Raw genomic sequence first — 24090 nt, 5'->3', positions numbered from 1 at the left:
CAAACATATGGCATAAAAGATTTAAAATAGCCTTTGCAGATGTTTTTGAAGAAATAAGTTTCAGATGGTGTTTGGGGGTATTTTATAGGACGACTTTGACTTAAAGTAAGTGCTGAGCAGAGCGTGTGGATCTCTATTATGCATAATCTTTTTCTTGACTTGAAACACAGCCTTACAGATCCATAAAGAGACACTGCTGAATAGCAATCAACGTACTCATGGCAAGATAAATGGAAAAACAAAGCAAACAATCTTACCACATTCTGATTGATTAGATGGGCCACAAACTTTGAAGCAGTCAAACACTGGGCCTGGAAAAGAAGCACATATACCAGTTAACCTTAAATTAAAGTTAATAAATATAGGTGCTAAATCTTGTAAGTGAAGGGAAATTTGTTACTTTTAAAGATAAAAGAAAAACCCTGGATACTCTCTTCAGTATCAATGTTAACTCTACCCATAATTTCCAAACTTCACATAGGATAAGTCAGTTAGGAGGCATCATAATTTCGGAGCACATAACCTAAGGTGCTCAAATTATTTGATCCTCTGGCTAGGAAGACAACTCCTTCCCTTGAAGACATTTATAATGTATATAAGAAAAAGTAACAGTTAGATTGCCAGAAACAAAATGCTTTCTATGAAGAACAAACTCTCATCACAAAGGCAGAGAGGCAGTCAAAGTGCATTCAAGAAGGTGAAGAAGATAGAAGCAATAGATTGACTGAGGTCAAAGTAAAAATACATACTCTGCTCCCTAATCCCAAAAAACAAAAATTTGCAACTTACTATATTCAACTCTTGAACGCTGAGTTTATGCAAGTTAGCTAAATTTGTGTACAGGTCCTCATGCAAACCTAGGGGAACTATTCTTTAAAAAAAAACTTTTATTTTGTGTCTGTTTCTGTTAATTGCGAATTTGCACAACAGTTCTCTGCCACCATCTTAACTAGTATTTCACTAAATAAACCATTGCTTCATTCTACAGGCCTTGTGGCAGCCATTTGCGTCATGGAAAAACGGTACTCAAAATCTGGCATTTCTATTTTATTTGATGCAGGGCAGAGCTCAGAAAGTGAGGAGCCTATATGCTATGAAAATCCTGCCTCTCATTTCAATATAATAGTCTCAATGATTTTATCAATCTCTCCAACAGAAAATCTAGAGACTGTCTACCAAAACATCAAACTGAAGGACTTTCTAAGGAACTTTGAAGAATATGTGATAGTGGTAATTCATAAAAAAGGGAAAGATGTTTCTTGCAGTGAGACTTATAGGCTTATGACACAAACTGAAAGAGATTGGTGTAATGAAACTCTTGGCAGTCTCAGTACAACAGCAATAATTGGGAGTCATACAGGAATAATTTGAAAGAAAATCGAGAACATTCAGTTCTCTTCCCAGGCATGGTCTTTGAAGAGTAGTATGAAGATAACCCCTCACATTTAGCAGTTTATGATGCACTATAAGCCAAGTGAACTTACAGCAAGGACAATGAGGGAGCATTTCGAAACAGGTTCCTGAGATTGTGGCAGATCCAATCTTTCACAATTGAGAACCCTCTCGAGGGAGGAAGTCATTAATGGTCGAAGCTCTATGGCTGTTGGAAATCCTTAGGTGATGCAGACTTCTTTAAGCAGATACCATGGTGACATCCCTGACAAGTACGCTTAATTGATTTTGCACTATCATAGTCAAGGTGCTCTAATCACTGAATGTAGGAATCTGGCTCTCTATATAGTATACCAAAAAGAGGTATGCTGTGCAAAGAGTCCAGGTATCCCCTACAACTGGACAGGGCCTTGCTCTAGCAATCCCAAGGTGCTCTCTTGGGGGGTAGTGAAGTTGAGCAGCCTAAGGCTTATCAGAGAGGAGTGCTAGACATCTGCAATACACACAGATAGCAAATGGTACACGCGACTCAATAAGGAGATCCACCCCAATTTTAAAAAATAACACTTACCTCTATATCATTTTTGGCATTAACATTATCAAAATCAAGAAAGTATGTTTCAAGAATTATTTATAGCTTTAAAAAAGCAATACACTGCAATTTCTGAAGCTATATATGGAGTATCGACATATACTGCTTACATGTTCTTCACAATGACTTAAGGGACCAACCTTTCGGACTTAAGGTGAGAATGGGGCAAGGTCCAAGGCAACACCAACAGGTCACCTCGGGCAGCAAAAGGGCAGTCTAATGCAGAGGTGCAATACAGTGTTGGTTGCCCGTAAGTCTATGGGGATAGGTCCGATCGAAGAGTTGCTGCAGGCAGGGACTGAAAGGCCAGTCGAACATAAACAACCAAGAGGGGTCAGGTCTGACGATGCTCGTGGACGTGGGAACACAGTTTGTCCTCTTCTCCATGGGCAGGACATCCGGGTGCAGAGGTGTTTTGAGGTGTTGGTTTTTGTCACCGAAGACATTAGAGGTAGAGGGAGCCTGCACAAAGAGGCAGCACTGAGAAAGCCTACAGTTGGCAAACCCAAGGTGAGCTTCGTCTATGGAGGGTTTGGGGACCACGCTGGCAGCGGAGGCCCTCTTCAACTATGGCTTAGTAGCTCGGGTGCAGTAGTGCTTTTCAGTGTCCGGTTTTGCCGATCCAGACTCCTCACAGGTCTCTTGGGGTGTCTGCAGGGTACAAGGAATCAGCTTGGCTACTCAACAGGAGTTTCTGGGTCTTTGGAGAAAGGCTGGCAGTCCTCCCAGGCTTTTGAAGGTATAGCAGCTTCATGACGAGTCGACTTGGGTGCAATGTTCGAGGACAGCAGGCAGGCCAGCAGGGTTGGCGCAAGGTCAGTAGTCGCTTTTATGTTATTGTGGGTCTTCAGGGTCCATCCTCTTCTTTCAGGTTGGCAGGGTCTGATTTTCTGGTGCCAGTGGCTCTCCTAAATACTAGATTTAGGGATTCTAGGGGAGTGTAGAGTAGTAGTCAATGGGCAACGTACCCCTGGGGTCACTATGCCCCCTAAATGACCACTACCTCTGGAAAGTGGGCATAACCCTGTTCCAGAGTTCCTAATTCTGCCATCACCAATTTAAATTTCACATCTACCTCAGGTAGCCCACCTTAGGGTAGAAACTAGCTGGAGGGTGGACACAGCTCTTTAACTGTTCAGGTGCCAAATGGGCCCTGGTGAGGGGAGTTGATCTCCTCTCACCTCTGAGGGAAGCCAGATTTGCATACCAAAGGCGGAGGGCTCTTTGAAGCTGCCTGCATTGGAATGCTAATTTACAGGTCATCCTGTTGGAGGGGGTGTAAAACACCCTCTCCAGAGCAGGTTTTGCTCTGGACATCCAGAGTGCGTAGGCTATTACCCCTGGGGGTCAGAAACTTGTCTGTGGTGGCAGGCTGGTCTACACCGGTCAACAATCACACTAGTAGTTGGTAGGTTTTCAGGGGGACCTCTAAAGTGGCCTCTGGCTGCATGTATTAATAAACCCATCACTGGAATTAGTGTGGGTTTATTAATACAAGATGACTGATACCAAACATATTTAGTTTCTGCAAAGCTATCATGTAGCTGTGGAACTCGTTTTGACCAGTTCCCAGCACATTAACTTAAAATAGATTTCCTGGTCACTTGTACTGACAGTTATTGGACTGGCCAGCACTGGGGCATATCTGCTCCTGCAGTTATGTCCACACATGTAGTATAGTGCACCCTGCATTAGGAGTGTAATGCCTGCTGTAGGAGTGACTTACCTATCCTGCATGCAGTGCCTGTAGGCATGGCACACAGGGCTGTGTGCCATGTCATGTCTTCACTTTTGTCTACACCAAGACACACAGTCTGCAGTGGCAATTTGCATGAGTTGGGTGAGGAGTCCCTTAGGGTGGCACAATATATGCTGCAGCCTTTAGGGACCCTCTATAGTCTACTTCAGTGTTTCCCAAACTGGGGTCCGCGGACCCCCAGGGGTCCGTGACACATTCACAGGGGGTCCATAGGCAGCAGTTTAAAAAGCACAGACAAGTTTCTTGTAGAATTAGCAGTTTTCCAGCAACAATAAAAGTGTCAAGATAATGGCAGTGGAGAGCGAGGAGAGTTTTGTTCAGTGGAAGCTTTGACTTAACTAATATAGCAGAGAGGGTTAATGTGCCTACTGCAAAGAACGTGTAACATGCATTTTAAATAGCAGTATATTATGTGCATAGGTTTGTGGTTACTGCTTTTGTCACAGAGATTCTTTCGTTACTGTGCACTTCATAAGTGACAATCGTAATCTAGCACAGGGACCTATAAACTGTCATCAAAGAGCTGCTTGCAAACTGCATGGTACTAGTTAGTAACTTATGTTTTTCCCAGTTACTCATCCTGATGCTGCTAAAAAGATTTGTTTGGGTGGAAATACATTTTTAATGTTAAAGTCAGTGCTAGCCACTGTGTTATGTTCTGAATCCGGAGTTTGTGCTTTTCCAGACCAAGCACTCTTTAAAAATGCCTACCAGTATGAATGACATGTGAACCTTGTAGTCCCCTTTACCTTATGTAACATTTTATATACACTGATTGATTTACATGTATGATTCAATGTCTCTATATGTGTGTGATGTAAGGTGCTCTGACATCCTACAATGGTATGAGAGATGCTATAAAACAAATTAAATACATGTGACAGAGGGGCTATTCCTTAAATATAAAATACTAAGGGCCAGATGTACGATCTGTTTTTATATGTGCGAACGGGTACGCAAACCCGTTTGCAAAAACCTATTGGGCCATGTACATAGCCTATTTCGCGAATCGCAATTTGTTTGTGACTCGTTACATAGGTTTTGCAACTTGCTATTTGGAAGGGGCATTCCCTTCCAAATAGCGAGTCTCAAAACCATGTACAAATGTTTTGCTGTTGCAAAATACTCGCAATTACCACCTACTTCAAGTAGATGGTAATGCATTCGCAAATGAGAAGGGGTCCCCAGGGGACCCCTTCCCCTTTGCAAATGCTTGCAAAATTATTTTTTAAGGGCAGGCAGGGGTCCCAGGGACCTATGCCTGCCCTTAAAAAATTAAACAAGAACAGGTTTTATCTTTTTATTTTTTAAATGCATGGTAACTGGGCTGCATTTTTTTTTAAACTGCTTTATTTAAAACAGTCCCAGACATGGTGGCCTGCTGAGCCCAGCAGGCCACCATCCCTGGGAGGGCTGGTATTCCCAATGGGCTCACAAATTGCGAGAGGCTCATTAATATTAATGAGCCTCGCAATTTGCGACTCCATTGGGAATCCCAAACAGTGTTAAACACGCTGTTGTACATTTCATTTAGCGACTCTCAATTTGCCACTCACAATGTGTCGCCAGTTGCGAGGCGCTAAATGAAATGGTCGTACATCTGGCCCCAATATCCTTAGTACTTTGAGTATTTGTTTTGTGTGCACACTTGTGTTTTTTTCGAATTACTGTTTTTTTTTAAACATATTTTTTATTTTTCAATTTACGCACACTTTAAACATTATACATTATTCATCATTAATTAAGTTTCCATTAATTCATGTCAATCACAGATATACAGATATACAGTATCCAATACATTTCGCTATCTTGTTCAAAATTATATACAAACAAAAACGACCATACCTCCAGCAATTTCAACTCCACTCAACCTAATCCCTCCTTCCATCTCCTTATAGGCTCCCATATTCTCAAGCCCATCAATTTCCCTCTCCTTCCTTTTCGGGCATATATATTCTTCTCTATGTTGTATGATGCTAATAAATTAGCGAGCCAACACTGCATTGTCGGTGGATTCTTATCCAGCCAGGCCCTAGCTATTATTAGTCTGTATACCGCCATTGCCACAAATATAAACTCCCGCTGTACACCATCATTATCCCTGCCAACCCCTAGTAAGATCCAAGACGGAGTAAGCTTAATTCAGATCCCTAATGCTCTACCCAGAAACCCCTCAATATCTCTGAGCAGCGTATGGAGTTGCGGGCAGGTGGCAAATATGTGTATATTGTCAGCTTCGGCGGCATTACATCTCGAACAGGTAACTCCCGTGGTACCTCCCAATTGTGCTATCCTGGCTGGAGTAAAGTAAAGTGAATATATGGTTTTGTAATGCGGAGATTGAAGGGGGATGCACATAATATCGTTCGACCCAGATCTAATGATTCCTGAAACCAGCCTATTTCTCCACTTGTTTTCTCCGCCCACCTATTACTATATTTTTCTAGATCATCAGTTTTCTCCTTTACCAGACTCGCATAAAAAGAGTGTATTGATCGATCCCCTGCTATTCTTATTTTCTCCAAAATTTCATTCTTGTTAAATCCTACTGGTCCTCCTTGTTTATTAACTAGAAAACTCCTGACATGGAGGTACTTAAAGAAATCTCTATAGATCAGATCATATTTATTTCTAAGATCCACAAACTGCACCAACCCCTCCGATTTCAGTATATCTCCGATTTGTACAATCCCTCTTTCCGCCCAGTTCATCATAATTTGATCTCCAAATATTTCCATAGGGAATGACCTATTATTATACAATCTTACATACCGATTATATCTCCCCAGTTTGAATTTTTTCAGAAAGGCATTCCATACTTTAACAGCAGCCAAAATTGTCTTGAACCTCGTTCTTTTGAAGTATCCATAGTCTATACAATTTTAAAAAAATTCCAACATCCACCCCTACTACCGCTGTATACATTTTCGTAGGGAAACAATTAACTCTTGGATCACAATCATTTCCGCCTATCAAACACTGCATATATTGCAGGGCAGCTGCCGTAAAGTCTGAAATCCGGGGCACCCCACCCGCCCCTCTCTCTAGGTAGGGACATAAACCTGTAAGCCCTGTGTGTCTTACCCTGTGCCCAAATGAACCTATTACAAATGGCCTCCAGAGTGTTAAACCAACTAACCTCAAAGAATAAAGGGATTGATCTAAAAAAATAAAGAAACTTGGGAAGGATTATCATCTTAATTACATTGGTACACCCCACCAGTGACAAATGTAGATTCTTCATCCTCTCCAGATCCGCTTTTACTTGCGTCATTAACAGGGTCATATTGTTGCCCACAACCTGATCTAAATTTGCTGATATTGCCACCCCCAAATATATTACTGAGTCTACAACTCTATCATCGTTACAGTTCAAGTAGCTATTCTCAACAATCTGTGTTTTACATCTATTCAGGCTGTATCCGGAAACCTGTCCAAAACACTGAGCCTCCGCTTCCGCCACCCTGATTGCATCTATGGGATTGGGTGTCAAAATAGCTACGTCATCCGCGTACGCCAGTGTTTTTACCCTACAGCCATTTATGCTCATTGCTGGTATGCCTGGATTTCTTTCTAATCTGCGCAGATAAGGGTCCAGATATAGCGTGAATAGTAGGGGAGATGAAGGACAACCCTGCCTAGTCCCTCTGCTAATTCTAACAGCTGTCGAGTGTCCTCTATTAACTCTAATCTTAGCCGTTGGATTTTTATAGAGAGTTTGTATAGCTCTTATGAAGCCTTCACCTATGCCACTCCACCTCATAACCGACCATAAAGACCCCCAGGAGACCCTATCAAACGCCTTTTCAGCGTCCAAAAACAGCGCTGCCATAGGGTCTCCTAGGGTACTTGCTGCGTCAAACATTGTTATTACCTGTCTTATATGCTGTGTTGTTCCTTTTCCTGGGATGAACCCATGTTAGGAGGGACAAACCAAACTTTCTACAACCCTTGATAATCTTTTAGCCAGCATTTTTTAATAGATCTTTAGATCCGAGTTCATCAGAGTAATCGGTCGGTATGAGCCTGGAGCGGTCACCGGTTTCCCTTTCTTTGCAATTACTATAATGTCTGCCCCTCCCCAGGATTCAGGTATCGACTCCCCCGTCTGTGCCAATAGCATTATATTAAACATATCCCCCATAAGGATTGTTTGAAATGTGTTAGAAAACTCCAGTGATATCTGGTCCGGACCTGCAGCCTTCCCTGAAGGTAGGCTGCCTAGTGCCGTAACAAACTCCTCTAACTGAAATGGAGCTTCTAGTTGAGCCTTATCCTCCAGTAGGAGCTTTGAAGGGAGTACCTCGCTCAGATATCCTTCTACATCCTCCATACCCGCTGTATTATCCGCATCATAAAGATCTAAATAAAATTGCCTGAATACTTCCCTTATCTGATCTGGTTCTTGAACCATATTTCCTTGTGCATCTATAATCTCCTTAATATCCGCTGCCGCTCCTCTCTGTCTAGTCCGAACAGCTAAGATATGGCCCACCCGTTCACTAAGCTCGTAAACACTCTCCTTCCTGGCCAGATACTTTTCTATTGTTTTCTTGGCAATCCCTCCGGACGCCTGTGCCCTGAGTGCTATACCTTTAAGGAGTATCTGATCTAACGGGGAATGTTGTCTAATGGCCACTGCTAGCTCTTCTTCAACTCTCAAGATGCTTCTATGCATCTCTTCTACCTTCAGCTTCTCCCTCCTTTGTTCTGAAAAAACATAGCTCATTGTCTCCCCTCTCACCCCAGCCTTAAAGGTATCCCACACTACTCCTGGGGATGCTGTCTCTCTGTTTATATCCCAAAAGCTCTTAATCCAATTTGCCATAGTTGTTCAATATTCCTGATCCTGCAGCAAAGCCCTTTCAAACGTCCATTGTATCTCTTTCCTTTGAACTTGACCCAATTTAACTGTTAGTACTAACGGGCTGTGATCTGATATGATGCGTGGGTGCTTTTCTATTTCTGACCCTGTTGCCAAACTATTTGAAATAAAAAAATAATCCAGTCTAACTAAGACCTGATGGGGAGCTGAAAAAAAGGTACTACCATCCAAATTCGGATGCCATTTTATCCATGGATCTATCAGAGCATTATTTAACACCATCTCTAACAAAGCTCTATAGGTTTTTTTTCTTCCTACCTAGATACTGGCTCCCAGGTTGCACAAATGAGCTAACTGGGTCATGCAGATTAAAATCACCACAACATATGATTGGTTCCGATCATTGTGCCAGCTCCACATCCAGGTACTGAAAGACATCTGGGTCATCCTCGGTGGATCCATAAACCGAGACCAGCGTAATTGTCTCCCCTTTAAAGACTAGTTCCAGCAGTAACCACCTCCCCCATTGATCTTCTTTTTTCCTCTTTACATCCGTGTCTTTCTTTCTACCCAACACTGCCACCCCTCTAGTATTTGTCCCTTGGTTAGTTTTTGCTAAGACTGCAAACCCCAGCTGTTCCATAAGATATGCCTTATTGCCTTCTATGTGTGTCTCTTGTAGACAGACCAGGTCTAATTTCAGAGTATTCAATAGTGCAGCCACTCTATGTCTTTTATTTATATCGTTCAACCCGCATACATTTATTGAGGCTATTCTACACGCCATTGGGGTTGATTCTGTAACCAATAAGTACCCCTGCTAGTCTACTCGATAGCGGATATGGATGTTGATGCCATACATTTCCTTCTGTATCCTGTATATCTTGTACATATGTTACCATATTTCCTGTCCAAGTGTGCTGCGCCAAATTTAAATCGGAAAACCTTTGTGAACCTTTTCTACCCCCCCTCTGCCCTCCCCCGCCCTTCCCCCCCTTCTACCTCCCCCCGCCCCCTTACAGGCAAATAGGTCGTGAGACCTATGTGTGGCTGCGTCAAATTGTGCAAGTCGCTTTCCTCCCCTGCTTCATTCCAACTAACGCTATGCTGTGTTGCTTCACTTTAAATTCCCCCCCCACACAATCACATAAGCAGAGTTGAAAGATAACCACAAACACTCAACCCATTCAGTTAGTATCAAGGATTCTTCATCCCTACCCCTGATCCAGCTTTCTGATTCTTAATCTGTTCTAGAAAGTGCTGGGCTTTGATCTCTGAGGAAACATCCAAGCCTTCCCTTTTACCACTACCTTGAGTCTTGAAGGATAGAGAAGGTATGCTTCTGCCCCTAGGGCCTGAAAGGGTGCTATCATTTGCCTCATGTGACAGAAGTCGGGCCTCGTGAAAAACGTGACACCTTGACATGATCGCCTACTGTCGGGTCTTGCTTTATCTATAATCTCTTGCCTTAACAAAAAGTTCCCTATGTTGACAAGTATTGCCCTAGGTAAAGCACCCTGACCTCCTGTAGCCTGCCCTTTCTTTAACACAAAGGGGAACCGATGTGCCCTCTGCACCTCCCTTTCCCACTGCCACTGGGATTCTGGAAAGGCCCCCTGTAACAGGTCTACAACAAACTGCCTTACATCCTGCCCTTCTGTCCCTTCTGCCACACCCAAGATTCTGACATTGTTCCGTCTCTGTCTGTTCTCAAAATCTTCCATCTTCCAGCGTAGGTCTTCCGCCATCTTTTCATGTTCAGTTTTAAATGATTGCCAGCTCCCAACATCGTCCTCCAATTTTCCTGTACACTCTTCTACCTCGGTTACTCTATCCACTACTTCTTTATACAATTTGTTAACTTTCCTAAGGGATCCTTGAATTTTCTTAGTGTCCTGCCTTGCTCTGCGGCTATCCGCCCTCGCTTCAGCTTGCATCTGCTTGAGAGTAGTGAATAGAATTTCAAAAGAGTCACTGTGAGCGGGGCCTCCAGCTGCACCGTTCTCCTGATATTCCTGCGAAGTAGCCGAATAGTCCCATTCTAAACGCCTTTCAGGTTGAGATGGAGACCCTGAAACCCGCCTCATTGATCTAGGGATTTTTTTCCGTTGCGTGGAGTCTTTTCCAGAAGTATCGGATCCTGAGTCTAAACCCTCCTCCTCCTCCTCCTCCTCCTCCTCCTCTTCTGGGCTTCCTGAGATTATGGATTCCGATTCTGTGTCTTCATTCACAGAAAAAAAGCACTCCCCCCCCCCCCCTCTATTGATGCACCTTCACCCCATTCTTTTATGTTCCTATCTCCGGTTCTCTCCCGATTACTTTTATCAATCAGACTGTCTCTACTGCCCCAGGCACTGTTTGTCTGCTTTGTCTGTTTATCAGAGTTCATCTCAGCTTCCATTAATAGTAGAGGCCCCAGCATATCCGCACTCCCCTGGTCTGTGCCCCCCAGAGTCTTGTCGTTACCTCCTTCCGTTGTTTTCACCACCTTAGGTGTTAATCCTGCCGTACAAGCCTCTGGCGTTACCTCCATCCGCGGGCCATTACCCTCGTCAGGCTGCTGCCCGGGTGTCTGCTCTGCTTCAGCGCCTCGCTTGGGATCCAAGCGTTGCCTAGCGACCTGGCTCTCTGCGTTCAGCGTTGCTTCCGTAGCGTCCTCGAGGACGTTTCCACCGGCCTCCAGCTGTTCCTGTGCACCTTCGGTCTGCCCGGGGATTTTCACGGAAAATACCTCATTCAGGGTAGGTTGCCGCATCGTTGAGTCTTTACCTTTCGGGGCATCTACTCCTTTGAATTGCTTGTCCGCTCTGCCCGCCTTTGATTCCGAAGTTCTGCAGCATTCATTAATGCGTTTCCTGCTGTCTCCTCTGTCTTGCCACGTAGCTCAGTCTTTCTTTTTGCCACGGGAGCTGGGACAGCCGGGACCTTTCGTATCGCCCCCAGAGACTTTCCAGGCTTACCAATACCTGGATCAGTGCTCGGTGTAACCACGGTGGCTGGTTTCTTCATCGCCGGTAAATCCGACATTTCTTTTCTTTTATCCGGTTTAGCAGATCGAAGGGGCATCTTGTAAACCAACCCTAGATTCTTTCCGTCGTCCACACTGCCAGCCCAGCGTAACAGCTTCTCTCTCAGCCAGTCCCAGTTTAATCCAATCCTGGAAAGCTGTTTTATTAGCCGTATGTATTCCTTTAATCCTTGCTGCCACCAGTGTTCACCAGCCATCTAGCCATCTAGAATTCACAGCGTTTAGGCTTTCCTAGATAAGCATAAGCAAGAGAGGGAAGTGGTGCGACTTCTCAGCACAACTCCTCAGCGGCCATCTTGCCCCCGACGAATTACTGTTTTAATATTAGAAATTTAAATAACTCATGCAAATTGCTTGGGGGCCCCGGCTTCCAGTGGTGACTCAATGGGGGTCCTCAGGAGTAAAAGATTTGGGAACCACTGGTCTACTTGCCGTAGATACCGGAGGTACCATTTACTAGGAACTTACAGGGAGTGCTAAAGGTATTATCAATTGGGGAAAACAACTGTACAATTGAGGGAAAGAGATCTGGCACTGGAAACCTGGTTTGCAGGAACCCAGTGACTTACTGTCAGTATTGCATCGAATACCAGGCAAAATAAATGTGGCGACCATGTCAAAAAGGGGCACTGTCCTACACTGAAGCATTAATCGGAACTTGGAGGCGGAAAGAAGACTGCCCCAAAATTTTAGAGCTCCTCTTGGGACATCGAAGGCACAGTAGCAATGCTGACGGTTAGGGGTAGCCCCCCCCACCCCACCCCCCACGGTAGTGTGAACGCACTAACCCCTTTAGAGACATTGAGAGTCTATATCTCAAAAACAGGCCTATGAGGCTGCAACACGAGTTACATACACACACAAAACTGCTTCAACAGAAACCATATTAGAGAGAAAAAAAAGATGAATGCCCACAGGCAAACATTTGCCAAGGTGGTCTCTGCACTGAAGTCTGAGATGCCTGGGTATACTTCAGCCTTCAAATCAATACATGAGGCTCAACTTATCATTCCATATTTGAATTTCCCTTCTAAAATGAACAATCAAATGGCTCTCTTATGCTAAAGAACTATTTTTCTGTTTAAATTTGCTGTGTGTGTCGGGGACAACGTATTTACAACAGAGAAGCAACATTTTCAAAAAAAGAAATATTTCTTACCAAGATATTTTCGCTTTGAAATACAGTATTTCCAAAATCTCATGCAAAGAGGAAATACTTGCAATTTGAAGCACAGTAACTGTGCAGCTAAGTTCTCTTAATTGCTCAAATACCTTCACTAACAAATAGATTGTCATTCTTATTTCCCTAATCAAGAATGTACTTAATTTGCACTCTGAGATGGGATACCCACTACAGGAATTTCCACTAGTAAGGAATATTTTCTTTGTGAGCAAATCTACTCTTAAAAATCGGTTTGTGAGATTTCCAGGCCGTTTCCTCCTGCAAATGTTGGTGAACAACAAAGTTCCAAGTTTGTAGGTTTTTGCCAAACTTTTGTGGGTAGTTCTACACTATAAAAAAGGTTGGTGCCTTCCAAGGGCTGGACTAAGTGTGGTAAAGGGGATGCATGAGGAGGGCTACTCAAAGGGGAAATACTTTCCAGAATATAAGAAAAACAAAATGTGCAAGTGCAAATGCACTCAGAAAAACATTTCTCAAAGCAGGAGGCAAACATCCATTTCTGTGTGCGTATGAGTAACTTTGGGAATCAGTGAAAGTCACAGATTCCCAAAAGTACTCGTGGAGTACATTTTTAAAACCATAAAAATTAGAAATTGACTGTTAACATTGCTGTAATCCCACATGTGTTAAATCCTAACTTTCATCCCGGGTAAATTTAAGATTGGGGCATTCCTGGCTAATGAATCTTAATGACAGTCTCAGAAATGAGACAGTTGTACGCCAAAACAGAATGGACAGGTGGTTGTGCAATGAGCCACAGCACTGTTGAGTGCAACACAAAGAAAATATATAAGTAAAACAACGGTAACATTACTATTGTACAAATTATTGGGGAGAAAAACACAGCCCATTAATGATAAATACCAATCAGAAACATTTGAGAGCAGAGTTACCGAAAAGTTGTAAAGATCTATAGCAGAAACCTTAGGAAGAAAGATGCAAGGAGTCAAATCTTTAGAGGTAGAAGAGTAAACATATTTCGATAGATTTTTAGTATAAACAAAGGATATGAGCAAATTATAGTTAAGTATACTTTTATATCAAGGGGACATGAAATGATGAAGTCAGAAGTACTGTCAAGTTGTTTTCACATAATGTGTAGCAAAAACCATGGAAAAGAGTTCGAGAAGGACTGGTTACAATACTATTGTTAGCAAATTTCTTTTTATGAAATATTCTGAAGAGAACATTGAGATATTAACTATTAAGCAGGATATGGCTTGAGGTAATCCACTAGGAAAAAATATTGCGGTCCAACATGAAACAAATAATTTCCCTAAAAGTGGTCTTGTTAAAAGGTGTATAGAAAACAGTGTTACAGAGAGCGATGGCCCCAGCAGAATTAAAGTTGAAAAACACATATTCTGTACACTAAGACATTTATGAAGATCACTAGAAAGCATTTCCTTCTAATAAAATTAATGTAAGCTAGTTATCTAGGGTTTATTTCAATTAGGTTTTTACACTGTCATAACAAAAAAGATAGCGACATATTTTTGTAGTACCCAACATACACTGAAATGGCAATGAGTTCCTGTTGAACACAAAAAGATGATGGACAGAATGTTGAACATTGTCAAACATTCACCCCCAGTCAGAGATCTTGGTTAAATTCACAGTTTTTTTGCTCACCATGCAACTCCATTTTGGACCCAGCCATATGCAAATCAGTCTTGACCCTGCTCCCCAAAGCAACAGTCCGCCCGAGCTGCCTGGCCAGGTTCCCTTAACAGGACACAAGGATCCAGGGCCCTGTTTCGGGGTATCACCCCTCATCAGCCAGGCTAGCTTGAATCCAGTGGCACAATGAGCACACTGGGCATACCCTTCTCAACTAGGGTGACTATAGCAACACAAAAAAAAGATGATGGAGGGAATGTTGAACATGGTCAAACATCCATACCCAGTCACAGATCTGGGCTAAATCCATCGTTTTTTTGCTCACTATGCCCCCGCCCCCCAGTTTGGACCCAGCCATATGCAAATCAGTCTTGAGCCTCCTCCCCATGGAACAGTTTGCCCGAACTGCCAGGTCAGGTCCTCCGAGCACCGGAAACAAGCATCCGGGGACCGGTTTCAGATTATCACCCCATCATCAGCCAGGCTAGCTTTAAACCAGTTGCAGGGTGAGCACGGGAGCCCAAGTAAGGATATACCTTACTTAGTTAGGGAGACTATAGCAAAACAAAAAGATGATGGACGAAATCTTAAAGATTGTCAAACATTCACTCCTAATGAGTTCCTGTTGCAAACAGATTCCCAAACTAGCAAGTCAATGTCCACTTCAGCAGAATTCCTTCATATTTACCTTGTCGTTTCTACGGTATCCTTTTCTAAAATTCAAAATCAGTCTCTTAAGTATCAACTCCCCAATCTGAGGAAATTTTGAGTTGATAATCGCCACCACTGCTGCATAGACGTGAGTGAAAATTGGAGAGGCACTCTGTGCTTGTAGCACCGATCTTGAAAGCTGACCTCTAAAGGAAAGAAAGGTCATACATCATATGATTTGCTTGTAGCAAACACAATACATCACACAGGATAAATGAGAGAAATAATATAGAATACAATATACTTACAAAATTGAAACCAGAGGCTTTTAAGACCGTTTAAATCTAAACACGATACAAACACAAATTTCATGCTTAACAATAACCTGTACAACTGGTAAAAAACGTCTGCAAGAGAAACTTGCATTTCCTCTCCTTAAATTAAAGAAACACAATGGTAGAATTACGGTGAGCAATAGAGACATATAAAACATTTTTTTTAATCCAGTAGCAAGCTGATAACAGCACGCAACATACCTTAGGAAGCAATGAACACCATTGGGTAAGCATGTAATTCATTGAAAATTGACCATACAGAATTACAGTTGGCCATTGCACCTCTCATACTAGAGAGACATTTTGAAGGAAGGTGCTGGCTTTAAGATTGGCATTTTAAAATGCAAACATCTCAAAGGCTTCAAAGGTACATCCCTTCCTGCACATACAGCAATATACACCATTATGTGCAATGGGCACACTTTTTACTGGTGTTTTATAGGGGCCAAAGTATAAACAACAGGTACTATGATAACTGCAAGCTAGAGGATTACATGAGTTTGGCTATTAGCATCAATGTAACTAGGCATCTAAAACAAACTGAAACAGCTTTTTTTTTTTACTGATTATGGAATGCAGTACAAAATTAGCTATATAAAGGAGTACAGGCAATATAGTTTAGCGATCAACATTCATATTGGACCACTCCATCTTAAAATATTTTATCCCAGATGGTAGACAAAACTGACAAAAATATACAAATGCAGCGGAGTTCTAACATACAACAAATTAGCCCCAAAACATCACAGCAGCGTTTCCATACTGCAAGACATACCCTATTTCAGTACCACAAATACAGCTAGAGGAGTACTGTAGGGAAGTGCCCATTTTTGGTATCACCCCCACTTTCTGCCTGGTATCCGATGCAATTTTGGCAGAAGTGCACTGGGTTCCTGCTATCCAGGTCCCAAGTGCCAGATATCTTTCCCTAAAACTGTACAATTGTTCCCCCAATTGGCAACACCTTTAGAACCCCTTGTAAGTCCCTAGTAAATGGTACCCCTGATATTTAGGACAAGGAGGCTAAAAGGGTCCCCAAGACCTGCAGCATATATTGTGCCACTCTAAGGGACCCCGTAGCACCAACATACAAACTGTACTTGCAGTCTGTGTTCATGGTGCAGAGAAAAGTGACAACATAACATGGCACACCCCCGGTGTGCCATGCCTACAGACACTGCATGCAGTATAGGTAAGCAACGTCTTCGGAAGTCCTTCAGCCCTAAGGCAGGGTGCACTATACTATACTACGTGTGTGGACATATATCTGCTGAGCAGATATGCACCTGTGATGTCCAAGTTGAATCTTAGATATAACAAGGGAACAGGGAAGCCATTTTTAAGTAAATGTGCTGGCCACTGGTATTAACGAGTTCCCCCGCTACATGATGACTTCACTGAAAATAGAGATGCTTGGTATAAAACATCTTGAATTAATAAGTCCACATTGATTCCAATTATGGATTTATTAATACATGCACACAGAAGGCACCTTAGAGGTGCCCCCTGAAAACCTACCTACTACCTGTATCTTGGCTTACTTATGCAGACCAGCCAGCCATCACAGATAGGTTTTTGACCCCCTGCAGGTGAGGTCTTGCGCACTCTGAGGACAGAAGGTGTTGTCACCACCTCCAAGCAGAATAGCTAAGTAATCAGCATATAAAACTAAGAGGAATCAAAGATAACACTTACCCACCAAGGTTTCCCTTGGTGGCATGCTTCATCATTGGCTCCTTCCCATTCTGCTGCAACCTAAGAGTTACGCAGGTGCAATTTTTGGTGGTGATTTTAATAGACGAAAAAAAGATGTAAAGAAAGTAGGAGTGGGGGGTTCTTTTGTGCAGGATTAAAAATACCTGTCTAGTAGGAAAAATAATTGTATTTGTACCTTTAGCCGGTATGGTTAAAAAATGGGGAGAAAGTGAAACTCCTTGGAATTATTGTCAATTCTGAATGTTTCAAGCCCTACACCAGGGCTTTTCATCAGGAAGGTAAAATATACATACAGCATCTCTTATGAGCATTGAAAACTATATCACAAGGTTCATGAAGATGAAGTACTCCAATGATCGCACTATACATGTATAATATTTGTAACATGGCCAGGAGCTGTGGCACACTGTTGGGCTTGGCCCTTCTGGCAGGTTCACCCCTAATCTTTTTTCTTTTAGTATGTGATCTGTGATAGTGATTTTTTGGGTCTCTGCGCACTTTTCCCTGTGTCCCAGAGTAAAGTGCGTGCGTGTAGTGAGACTGGCCTGCCCTCCCATAGGAATGCATGGGGAATGTGAGTGTCCATGTGAGTTCCTGATGTGTGGGGAGTGCTGGCTCGAGGTTGGTATGTGCGAACTCGTGAGCGTGAATGCTGCGCAATGGTATGTGCGGCTTGTATGTGTCTAGTGGGGAAGTGCCACTTCTAGACATTGATGTGTGTGTGCAGTGAGGGTGCTGGAGCGTGATTGGCTGGAGCTGGCTGGCAAGCCTGGCTCCAGGAAGTCTGGATGGGTCTGCCCAGGAGTGAGTGGAGAGATCAGCCTGAGTGATGTGAGGGAGGGCTGCACCTGGTTCCTGATGGGGCTGGGCTTTCCCCACACAATGCTGGCTCCGCCCCCTGTGGTGCGTCTAACGACCCTAGCCTCCCCAGTGAATGAAAGGGGTGGTTGAGCCATCAAGGGTGCTCCAAAACCAGCTGCAACTGGTTTCCCCTTACCCTGCACCCTGAGACAAAGGATTTAGTGGTATAAGAAGGGGCTGTGTCCCCTTACAAGTTGTTCTGTTCTGTTCCAGGATCCTGCCAGAGGGGGCTGCTGCTGTTGCTGGGGCCAGGAGGACCGCCACTTGGATTGTCTCCCTGCCTGGAGACCCAGTGAGCTGGCTCTGGGCCCAGCCTTGCCCCCCTGCCTGCTTTAAAGGACTTTGGTGGACTTTTTGATGCCCTTAGCGCTGGGAGCGCTTTACTTTCCCTGCTAGCGCTGAGGAGCGCTTTACTTTTCCTCTAGCGCTGGGAGCGCTTTGTTAGCTGTGCAGGTGCCCACCCTGCTTGTGGTTGCCTTGGCGAGTGCCCACCTCTCTTATTTTCTATTATTTGGTCCCCTGGCAGGTGCCCACCCCTCCATGGGCCTGGCCGCTATTTTTATATTTTTCATTTATCACGAGGGAGCCCACCTCTCGGATAGTCATACCCCGCCTGCCTGCCTGAAACGGGCCGCCGCGCTGCCCGCGGCGACCTGGAAGTGTTGGGCCGGCCGGCCAATCGCAGCGCAGCCCCGGGAGAGGCGGCCGGAAGTCCCGCCCCCGCAGTCCGAGGAGGGAAGAGGAGCACGGCGTCGGCAGCTAAAGGTGTAGGCGGGGCTCCGTTGTGGAAGAGGAGCCCGCGCCGCCCACAAGAAAAGCCGGTGAGTGGGGCAGCCGTTTCCCGTGTGGCGGAGGGGGGCATCGGGACACACTGTCGGTGCCCGCCCCTCCCCTCCAGAACAAAGGCCGGGTGTGTTCGAGCCTAAGAGAGGCTCCGGGGGCATCTCTTGTTTCCGAGTCCCCAGGAGAGGGACCCCCCACCCACCCAGGCAGCATTTGTTACGCTACGAGCCCTGAGAGACTCAACCCACCTATTTGTTTTGCGAGCCCTGAGAGGCTCCAACGTCGTGCAGGGGCATTCTTTCCTAGAGCCTGAGAGAAGGTTGCCAGCCCCAGCCCATATTGTTCTTGAGCCCTGAGAGAGGCTCAGCAGCGCCACAGTTGTATTTAGAGCCCAGAGGGGCTCGGGGGGCACTTCCTTATTTAGAGCCCAGAGAGGCTCATAGCCTATATTGTTTTAGAGCCCTGAGAGAGGCTCTAGGGGGCGAGTTAGTTGGTTAGAGCCCAGTGGCTTTCACGCTGTGTTTCGCCCCACCATTGTTCTTGAGCCCACTAGGCTCCAACGTTGGCCCATCATTGCTTTACAACTGTCCAGCACTTAGTGGACAGTGGCCACGTTTAGGTTTGTTCTTTGCTGCCTGCGCAGCCTGCCCCGACATTTTGGACTAAGGGCATTTCAGCCCTTGCGAGGCCAGTTGGCCTGGGGGACATTTCTAGTGTTGTGCCATGTGCACCCTGCGCATTTATGGTTCACTTGCTAATGTGATTCCTGCGCAAATGTTCTACCTGCACCTCTGAATGTGTTTTTAATGCCTCATGTGCAATGTGTTTTATGTTTCTTCCCCTTTGCTAAAAGTGATCTGCTTAGAGGATTGTTTATTGTTTTATTACCTTTGCTAAATGTGACTTGCTGAGGTGATTGTTTATGTTTCTTCCCCTTTGCTAAAAGTGACCTGCTTAGAGGATTGTTTATGTTTTATTACCTTTGCTAAATGTGACTTGCTTAGGTGATTGTTTATGTTTCTATAGGTCCTGATAATAAGGTCCTAGTTCCCTGCGTGATTTTCCTACAGTGGTTAGGGTTGCGTAGGAGGTATTTACCCTTTACCAGTAATTACTGGTTGTGTGCTACATTTACTATTTTAATGCTACAGTTATTATAGGTTCTATGTGCTAAGTGTTATACCTACAAGTGCTAATTCTAAAAGTGAATACCCCTGACAGTGGTCTAGGTGGCCCTGTCCTGTACATAATCCCTTGTAAATTGTGCCCGTGCCTGTTGGCACATTGTAAAGTGGGTTTTGTTATCTACTGTGTTTTGCTATAACACAAAGGCTATTTTTGATATAACCTTGTGTGGAGTTTCCTTTATGGTGGGCCTTGGGTGTTGTTGCTGGGTGCGCGCGCAAACGCTTTAGACATCGCCTCCGAGATTAGCCTTGCTGCTCGCGTCACGTTACCTAGAGGGTGAGCAGGGGTTATCTTGGTGTGTAACTCCCTTGCCCTGACTTAGAAATGGTGATCCCTGACTGACTTTGGCGTGAACCTTGGCCGGCCAGGGGTCCCGTTTCTAACACACACTAACTTTCACTTCATATTATTTCAGACCTTCCAGATATAACACGAAAACGGTGCACGCAGTTGCTTCACAATTAGATTGTTGACAGGAGTGGAATGAGGTAGTAGTAATCCTTGGTCCTGATGAAATGCCTTGGGGCAGGGCTTGAAAGAAGTTGATGTCAAACTCAGGAACATAATTTCATTGAGTTTCAATTTCTGCCCACTTTTTAACTATACCGGCTAGAGGTACGAATAAAAACCTCATTGACTACTACCTCTCACTCCCTGTAACATCCCTAAATTGAGTATTTAGGTTGCACCCCGGACACTAGGAACTTAGATTCAAAGGATCAAGAAGAAAGGACCAAGAAGAGCAGAGTGAAAAGCGAGAACTGAAGGCTGCAATGGACCTTTGGCGCCAAAGCCTGCCTGCACCCAGTTTCGACTATCGTGACCAGCGGCTCGTCCTGCAGCCCTTCACAAATTACAAAGCAATCTCCCTTGGAGTAGAGGAGCTACTTCCCTACAGTCCGCAGGCACAGAAAGTTGCTGCTCCCCGACCAGCTCGATGCAGCAGCCGCTCAGGAAGAGGACCCTGTGCTCCTGAAGATCAGAACGGTCCCCCCACGATGCGGGAGGACACCAGGATCAACCGGAGCCGCACAGGACCAATAATTGGGTTAACAGACTCCCTGCAACAAACAAATACCTTGAGAGTCTAATACGGACTTCTCTGACACCGAGACCAATAGAATTCAGCACTGCAGAGATCCACCTCCTGAGTGGCACAGCTGTCCTGATTTGGCACTCTCAACCATCTAGACCGACAACCGTAAGGCTCAACGATCACGGAGCCCATCCGACCTTTCCACTCCGCACCGGAGCGCCCAAGCTTGGCTACGGAGGAATCTGCTGTACCCCCTTGTAACCCGAGCCCCCGTTGGGAGCTCCCAGACTTGTCTGCAAGTCCCCTCTGCAGCTTGTTTCTAGGTGGCCCCCCTTCTTTCCACCAGTGTAGCTCGCAAATCTACCAACCCGACCTGAACCTCTGCAACCGGACACCCCAGGGCGGGTAACGAATAACTGCTGTAGTACTTTGGACCCTGCCCCCCTTCAACCCTAAGTCCCGAAGGAGACCCCAGAAACGGATCACACAGAACTGTATGCCACATATGCCTTTTTCTCCTAAAGGGAAGCATTGCTGCATGATATTAAACAATTTTACTTACCTGTAAAAATTCATACTTGATAACGAAGGTCTTGGTATCAAAACGTGTATAAAAATAGGTCTTATTTTTCTAAATTGGCCTCGGATTTATTCTCAAGGGTGTCTCTCATTTATTGCCCCTGTGAGTACAATAAATGGTTAGCACTACCCTCTGATACACCTAATTGCTGTCCTACACCACCACAAAATAGCATTTAGAATATTATAGGAAGCTGGCTCTGTAGATGGGTTTTACCATTAGGCGGTTATACTGTGCACAGAGTCCAGGGGTTCCCAAAAAAGTGTTCAGGACTTAATGTAAAACTCAAAGTGCTCTATTAGTGGTAGTGTGGGTGAGCAGCCTTAGGCCTAAAAAAAGAGGAGAGTAAGAGATTCATTGTACAACAATGATCAATAATGGACGTATGACTCAAGAAGGAGATCCAGACCAATTTTAGAAAATTTAACTTTGTATTTTATTTTAAGACCAAGATCTTTGCAATAAGGTAAGTATGTTTTTAAATTAAAAAATACTCCTCACTTAGATCGACACTTAAAAACGTTTCAGAACAGTTTAAGGTTATCCTATTGGGAAAACAATATCATGGTTAAACAGGTAAGTAAAGTCCTTACAATTCCAGTCTTCGGGGACCAAATGTCAGCAAGGGGAAAGGGTCAGGTGAGTATCAACACTGCATCACCAAGGGCACAGAGGAGGCTGGGTGCAGCGGTCAAAATCGGAGTTTGGCCCAATGCTTTTCAATAGGGACTGGGGGTGCCTGGAGCCACACAGCTAGCAGGTAGGTAGATCAGTTGCAGGGGCCAAGCTTTGTGGGTTAGTACAAACACAGGGGTGGCCTCACAAAGCAGCACCAAACATACACCACCAGGCCAATTTCGACGTAGAGCACCCAATGCTTTTCAATGGGGATTCTTCTTTTGCCAATTAGGCTGCAGATGTGGCACAGGCAGTTGCTGCAGGAGGAAGACCAATGACAGCAGAGGTAAATAGAGATGTAGGTGGTTGTAGGGGCACGGCTGGTCCAGCTCACTAAGGCACAGGGGCTTCGGTGCAGGGGTGCCTTTTGACATCGGAGTCTTCTAACCAAAGCCAGTCACGGTCAGGGGGAGCCCCTGGATTCACACTGCAGGCGTCATCGTGTAGATCAGGAGAGGCCAGTCAACATTGGACACTAGGTCAGGATCACCAGAGAGACTTCACTGCACAGGGGAGCCACTCAGACTTGGGCGGTGGGCGTCAGTTGCAGAGTGGGATGGGATCGGGGTTCCAGCTGGATCCAGAATCCTTGGAGTCTGTTTCTTCTGGATAGGTCCAGTATCAATGGAAGATTGGAGTCTTTTTCGAAGGCAGAAGTCCTCCCAGGGTTCTCGGAGGTCGCTGGCTGCAAGACAGGTCACAGGTTTGCAGAAGCTGGAGAAAGGCCGGTAAGGTTGGGGCCAAGGCAGTCGTCGTCTTCAATCTTCTCTGCAGAGCAGTCTTCTTGCTTCTTAGTTAGTCACAGGTCTAGTTTCTAGGTCTTGAGGAGCTACCAAAATACTAAATTTAGGAGGCGTTTTAGGAGAGCAGGAGGAGGGTCAATGGCCACCTTACCTGGGATGACTACACCCTCTATTATGCCACACTCCTGTGGGAGGGTGCATAGACCTAGCCCTGATTGGAGGGGTCTCCCCGTCTTCAAGATGGCGGGGACTGAAAGTTGTGCTTTACACCTTAGGGGTGGAGTTGGCAGAGGTGGGCACACTTCCTATTCTCCTAAGTTTTCCTGCCCAAAATTGGAGATATAAACCAGGTGCTGCATCTGCTGTTAGTAGCAGAAGCTGGGGGTCACATTACAAAGGCGGCCGGCATTTGAAGCTTTCCTCTTCGAGCATTGGCCCATTCTGTGGCGTGACACCTCTGCCCAGGATATCAATCAATCAATGACATTTATAGAGCGCGCTACTCACCCGTGAGGGTCTCAAGGCGCTGAGGGGGGCGGGGGGGGGTTGCGGTTACTGCTCGAATAGCCAGGTTTTGAGGTGTTTCCTGAAGGTGAGATGGTCCTGGGTCAATCGTAGGCGTGTGGGGAGGGAGTTCCATGTTTTGGCGGCCAGGTAGGAGAATGATCTTCCACCAGTGGTGGTTCTGCGAATCCGTGGGACGGTGGCGAGGGCGAGGCTGGTGGAGCGGAGCTGGCGGGTGGGGGTGTAGAATGAGAGGCGGTTGTTGAGGTATTCGGGGCCCATGCCGTGGAGCGCTTTGTGTGCGTGGGTGAGCAGCCTGAACGTGATCCTTTTGTTGACGGGGAGCCAGTGCAGGTTTCTCAGGTGTGGGAATAGTGGTTGTGGTGAGGGATGTCAAAGATTAGTCGTGCGGAGGCGTTCTGTATGCGCTGAAGGCGATTCTGAAGTTTGGCTGTGGTTCCTGCGTATAGGGTGTTCCCGTAGTCCATTCGGCTGGTGACGAGGGCCTGGGTGACCGTCTTTCTGGTTTCGGTGGGGATCCACCGGAAGATCTTTCGGAGTATGCGCAGGGTGTTGAAACATGAGGATGAGACGGCGTTGACTTGTTTGGTCATCG

At 45.1% G+C, this 24090-nt stretch overlaps 1 protein-coding gene across 4 annotated transcripts in view; it reads right to left on the bottom strand.

Annotated features, from left to right (window-relative positions):
* CWC22 (CWC22 spliceosome associated protein) overlaps positions 1 to 24090 on the bottom strand; it is a 377345-nt gene that overhangs the window by 125534 nt on the left and 227721 nt on the right. For all 4 annotated transcript variants that reach the window (XM_078681477.1, XM_078681479.1, XM_078681481.1 and 1 more), the window contains 2 exons: positions 15088 to 15256; positions 258 to 311 (listed from right to left, as the gene is read on the bottom strand). In XM_078681477.1, the coding sequence (XP_078537603.1) occupies positions 258 to 311; positions 15088 to 15256 (223 nt within the window). The remainder of the gene's footprint in view (positions 1 to 257; positions 312 to 15087; positions 15257 to 24090) is intronic.

This window comes from Lissotriton helveticus, chromosome 3_1 (assembly GCF_964261635.1).
Source record: "Lissotriton helveticus chromosome 3_1, aLisHel1.1, whole genome shotgun sequence".
Taxonomy (NCBI): Eukaryota; Metazoa; Chordata; class Amphibia; order Caudata; family Salamandridae; genus Lissotriton; species Lissotriton helveticus.
Note: the sequence above shows the minus strand (reverse complement) of the source record. Positions and strands in the feature narration are given on the sequence as shown.